This window comes from Oncorhynchus keta, unplaced genomic scaffold (assembly GCF_023373465.1).
Source record: "Oncorhynchus keta strain PuntledgeMale-10-30-2019 unplaced genomic scaffold, Oket_V2 Un_scaffold_5444_pilon_pilon, whole genome shotgun sequence".
NCBI classification, from domain to species: Eukaryota; Metazoa; Chordata; class Actinopteri; order Salmoniformes; family Salmonidae; genus Oncorhynchus; species Oncorhynchus keta.
The window spans coordinates 368,999-375,000 of record NW_026290960.1 but is presented as its reverse complement, the minus strand read 5'-3'; the positions used below and the strand labels follow the sequence as shown (position 1 = coordinate 375,000).

General features: G+C 49.7%; 1 protein-coding gene across 1 annotated transcript in view; it reads right to left on the bottom strand.

Moving 5' to 3' along the window:
* LOC127929150 (putative protein FAM47C) overlaps positions 1 to 2,363 on the bottom strand; it is a 5,031-nt gene extending 2,668 nt beyond the window's left edge. The window contains exons 1-2 of the mRNA XM_052516798.1: positions 2,322 to 2,363; positions 1 to 1,983 (exon numbers count right to left, since the gene is read on the bottom strand). The exon at positions 1 to 1,983 is cut by the window's left edge and continues 508 nt beyond it. Of these exons, the coding sequence (XP_052372758.1) occupies positions 877 to 1,983; positions 2,322 to 2,363 (1,149 nt within the window). The 3' untranslated portion in view covers positions 1 to 876. The remainder of the gene's footprint in view (positions 1,984 to 2,321) is intronic.
* Between the last annotated feature and the right edge of the window lie 3,639 nt (positions 2,364 to 6,002).

Sequence of the window (6,002 nt, the reverse complement as noted above, 5' to 3'; positions counted from 1 at the left end):
CCAGGCGTATACCCCAGTCCTATATCTCTGGCGGCAGGTAGCCTAGTGATTAGAGCGTTGGACTAGTAACCGAAAGGTTGCAAGATTGAATCCCCGACAAGGTAAAAATCTGTCATTATGTCCCTGAACAAGGCAGTTAACCCAAGGTTCCTAGGCCGTTATTGAAAATAAGAATTTGTTCTTAACTGACTTGCCTAGTTAAATAAAAGTAAAATGAGTAAATACAAATAATTACCCCAGGCTTATACTCACAAGCTTTATACATGAGCCCCAGCCTCAACCCGATACCTTAGCCCCAGTCCTATACCCCAGACATACTATAAACTCAGTCTATCGGACCAGAGTAGCAGGGGGTTGATCCTGGTTAACACCGTGTCACTAGCGTTTCAGTCCTTCCTCCTGACACTGCCTTGTTGTTAGAATGTTGTCAACCACACAGTCATCTCCTGAGGCTCATGCATGCACGCACACACGCCCCGGCCGGCCAGCCAGCCAGCCAAGCAGGCCAGCCAGGCCAGAGGAATGTTGCACGGCAATATGGTTCTGATCAGCTTTCTGTTGTTGTTTAGTGTCTTGCTTTGTTGATAGTATTCTGCAAACAGTGAAATTATTTGGGTTTGATAATATTAGTTTAACTTCCAGCGCAGGCCAGACTGTTGCCTGGTTGGGACGTCTTCATTATCATGTCAGAGTCCATTTTCCTCCAGCTGACTGGGATTTATGGGCTCTATCAGACTGTATTACTGCTAATACACTGCAGTCTCACAGGATGTTGACAGATCTGCTCAGAGTGGTCTGGTATTCTGTGGGTCTTCCATGATGGACTGGGGAGACTGTCCTTGTGGCTGACATATGCACGCACAAAGTTGGAGACTCTTAGAGCCCAGACAGGACCCCAGTCTTAATGCAGCCTGTGACAGTAGGACCCAGTCCAGTCTTAATGCAGCCTGTGACAGTAGGACTCAGTCCAGTCTTAATGCAGCCTGTGACAGGAGGACTCAGTCCAGTCTTAATGCAGCCTGTGACAGTAGGACCCAGTCCAGTCTTAATGCAGCCTGTGACAGTAGGACTCAGTCCAGTCTTAATGCAGCCTGTGACAGGAGGACTCAGTCCAGTCTTAATGCAGCCTGTGACAGTAGGACTCAGTCCAGTCTTAATGCAGCCTGTGACAGGAGGACCCAGTCCAGTCTTAATGCAGCCTGTGACAGTAGGACCCAGTCCAGTCTTAATGCAGCCTGTGACAGTAGGACTCAGTCCAGTCTTAATGCAGCCTGTGACAGTAGGACCCAGTCCAGTCTTAATGCAGCCTGTGACAGTAGGACTCAGTCCAGTCTTAATGCAGCCTGTGACAGTAGGACTCAGTCCAGTCTTAATGCAGCCTGTGACAGTAGGACTCAGTCCAGTCTTAATGCAGCCTGTGACAGTAGGACCCAGTCCAGTCTTAATGCAGCCTGTGACAGGAGGACTCAGTCCAGTCTTAATGCAGCCTGTGACGGGAGGACTCAGTCTAGTCTTAATGCAGCCTGTGACAGTAGGACCCAGTCCAGTCTTAATGCAGCCTGTGACAGGAGGACCCAGTCCAGTCTTAATGCAGCCTGTGACAGGAGGACTCAGTCCAGTCTTAATGCAGCCTGTGACAGTAGGACCCAGTCCAGTCTTAATGCAGCCTGTGACAGGAGGACCCAGTCCAGTCTTAATGCAGCCTGTGACAGGAGGACTCAGTCCAGTCTTAATGCAGCCTGTGACAGGAGGACTCAGTCCAGTCTTAATGCAGCCTGTGACAGGAGGACCCAGTCCAGTCTTAATGCAGTATAAAGTTACTATTTGTCTGTCAGAGGGAGAGGGAGTAGAGTACAGGAGGTTGGTGGCACCTTCAACCTTCCCAAGTTCTCTCACGTCACCCCGCTCCTCCACTCTCTCCACTGGCTTCCAGTTGAAGCTTGCATCCGCTACAAGACCATCTCCGAGATGGGCATCTCGGAACTGTGACCCACGGACCCAGTCCTAGGCTTGAAGGCCCTACACTAAACAAGGTGGCGTGGCGTTCATCCACCTCTCCTCACCACGCCTCCCTCACCACTGGTGTCCCCAGGGCTCTGTTCTAGGCCCTCTCTTATTCTCCAACCCTCACCAAGTCACTTGGCTCTGTCATCAACCTCACACCCGGTCCTCCACCTCTTTAAGCTATGCAGACGATAACAGTTAATCTTCTCACTTTCCCCTAAAATTTAGACCAGGTGGCTGTTCCATCTCTGCATGTCTGGCAGACATATCAGTGTGGATGACGGATCACCACCTCAAGCTGAAATGTAAATGCTGACAGGGAGCTCCACTTCCTCCCGGTGGCGTGGCTGCCCGTCCATGATCTCGAATCACGGTTGACAACTCCATTGTGTCCTCCTCCCTCCAGAAGCTAGAGAACCTTCACAGAGAAAAAGTGATCCTGGACAACACCAAGAAAGTTCTCAGTGAACATCTGAGCGATAGTCCCGTTCCTGAGGTTCATGGATATCATCCGCAGAGAGAGACCCCTGTGTCCATGCAGAGAAAGACAGTACTCCATATGATAACATTTCAGGGATCTGTCAGGAGGGTCAGGTGATCTGTATTGACCATGCAAGCTGCAGATGGCTGGGCTCTTCATCATCTGATTTAAAACCCTCCACTCTGACAGACCAGGTCTAGACCTCTTTATGTTCATACACATGCATGTTCTCAGACATACACAGTGCTGTACTCCGCACCACACTGGCTTCAGACACAGACACTCACACAGCACAGACAGACATGGTACTTGCCTCAAAACAGACTGCTGTGAGGGGAACCTGCAACATTCATTAATCATTAGGCTACTGATCTCTGACAGCCCAAACAAGGGCACTGCGTATCACCTCAGACAGACAGACAGACAGACAGACAGTTCAGACAGACCAGACAGACAGACAGACGTGGCTGGCTGGCAGGAACAACACTCAGGCAGGAAGACAGGCAGGCAGTCGGACGGACAGGCAGGTAGGCTGGGAAGACAGGCAGGCACCAGGAAGACAGGCAGGCAGGAAGTCTTCACAGGAAGGTACCTGGAAGACAGGTTGGCAGGCAGGAAGGGCTAACGGACCTTCTGGAAGACCCATTAAAGACAGATGCAGGCAGTCATGACCAGGTAGGCTGGAAGTCAGGCAGGTAGGCAGGAATTTGACAGTCAGGCTCTTACAGAGGTCTGCTGGAAGACAGCTCACCCCGCTAGACAGATGTCTCTATGGTAAATGTAAAGGTGCTTGCCTACGGAACTGTGAGACCATGGAAGACTACCTGAGGCTCTGGAGGCCCTACAGGGAAGGGCACTGCGTTCAGAGGGATGGAGAGCTCGCCTCCCTACCAGAGGAAGTAGAGTTCCCGCTCAGGGAGTCAAAACTGTTAGCTGCTCTGGCCCCCAGGTGAACAAACCCCTGGGATGGAAGCAACAAAACTGTTCGCTGCTCTGAGAAGTAGGAGAGGAGGGAGACACCTGAAACAAGGGCAGGAATACCTAGGAGAGGATAAGAGGAATCCTTCTCACCCCCCTTAAAGAGATTTAGATGCACTACTGGGAAAGTAGGCTGTTCCAGGATGTCAGTCAGGTGAACTGTCGCTCTGGATAAGAGGAACAAACCCCTCAGGAAATGTAAATGTAAATGTTAATCAGGGAGGAGGAGAGGCTCATGGAATGGCGAGGGAGAATGATTGGAACCTGGTATTAAATACATCATTATTTTGAGCTACTAGGGAGGGAGGGAAGTAGGGGAGCAAATACTCACAGAGAAAGTGATGAGAGGAGAGCGAGAGAAAGATAGGAGTGAGAGAAAGAGACAGAGAGATAGACTGGGAGGAGAGGATGGAAATAGGTAGGAGAGGGGATAGGAGAGAAGTGATGCAAACCATGAGGAGAGGAGAGAGTAAAGACAGTATGCTCCAGGATAAATAAGATTTCAGGGATCTGTCCAGGAGAGGGGATCAGGTGATCTGTATAAACCATGTGAGGAAGTAAGATACAAAACTCTTCATCATCTGAGGTTTAAAACCCTCCACTCCTGAGGGAGTGTTCTCAGGGTCTAGACCTCTTTATGACAGAGCTCATGACACAGGCACACACAGAAGGGAAGAGGAGGCAAACACAGGACACACACGCACATGTACAGGCACATCACACACTCTGGCAGACACATACAGGACAGACACATAAAAAGGAGACCACTGAGGAGAGAAGTGCTCAGAAACAGACTGCTGTGAGGAGATTAACCTGCAACATTCATTAATCATTAGATCTACTCATCTCTGAGAGCTGTGATCTGGCCCCCAGGAGGGTGGAGGACAGACAGGGACAGACAGACAGTAGACAGACAGACAGACAGAGGAGACAGAGGGGAGGGAGGAGACAGGCTGGCTGGCAGGAAGACAGACAGGCAGGCAGGAAGACAGAGAGAAGTGAGGCAGGCAGGAAGACAGACAGGCAGGAGGAAGACAGACAGGCTGGCAGGAAGACAGACAGGCAGGCAGGAAGACAGACAGGCAGGCAGGAAGACAGTAGGGGAGGAGGAGGAGAGGAGGGAAAGGTAGGATGACAGGAAGGTGAAGGAAGACCAGAGAGGCTGGCAGGAAGACAGACAGGCTGGCAGGAAGAGAGACAGGCTGGCAGGAAGACAAATGGCAGGCAGGAAGACAGAATGAGAGGAGGGAGGAAGACAGACAGGCTGGCAGGAAGACAGAGAGGCAGGCAGGAAGACAGACAGGCAGGCAGGCAGGGGAGGAGACAGACAGACAGACAGACAGACAGACAGGAGGCAGGCAGGCTGGCTGGCAGGAGGAGAGACAGACAGGATGAGGCAGGAAGAGAGGGAGGCAGTCGGAGGAGAGGCAGGCAGGCTGGAAGAGGAGCTCATAGGTAGGAGAGGGGATAGGAGAGAAGGAGAGGGAGGGAGGAGAGGAGGGAAATAGGTAGGAGAGGGGATAGGAGAGAAGTGATGAGAGGAGAGGAGAGAGTAGGGGAGAAGATGAGGATATCCCTCCATCTGGTCAGTGACCTGGGAGTTACAATCAGGCTGTAACACCACATCTGGTTTGACTTCCAACGGGAAAAGAGGAAGACTAAAACCTGAATGAAAAACTCAACTCAGACTGTTCTGTTCCCCTGCCCTTCCCATGTCAGACAAATGTGACAGTACAGGGGAGCTGATGTTGGGATGTTGTATTGGGATGTTCTCAGATGCCAGGAAGCTCAAAATTCACTTTGAAATTGGATGTCTGTCCATAACCCGGCTTGGGTTTTGCTAGGTCGTTGTGGACGGGAATGGTGGATGGGCATAAACGGCAAGCTCCTGCTCCGAAGGTCCATGTTCTATCCCAGTGTTAGACTTAACCATTTGTAATGAACACCTGAACTTAACCGTGGAGATGTTTTTGTTTAAACCATATCCCAAACCTTAACCTTTAACTTAACCATTTGTAATGAACACCTGTGTTTTGTTTAAACCATATCCCAAACCTTAACCTTTAACTTAACCATTTGTAATGAACACCTGAACTTAACCGTGGAGATGTTTTTGTTTAAACCATATCCCAAACCTTAACCTTTAACTTAACCATTTGTAATGAACACCTGAACTTAACCGTGGAGTTGTTTTTGTTTAAACCATATCCCAAACCTTAACCTTTAACTTAACCATTTGGGAATGAATGAAGGAGCTGCAGCAGGTGGAGCAAACCAGGGTGTCAAAAACACCTCAACATTTGAAGTTTGGAGCCACTTCAAAATTTGACATTTGGAGAAAGGTGGATAAACGTCAGAATCTGAAGTCAAATTGGTCAAACCATGAGATCTTGTTGGCCTTGGCAGCATGATGGCTGATGATGTTTTTACTGTTACGGTATCTTAGAACTCTCCAGAGTCCAAACTTCCACAGAACCCAGAGTGATGTGAAGAGAATTGCTGTATATCATTAAGAGATCTGGGGATAAAAACAGAGTTA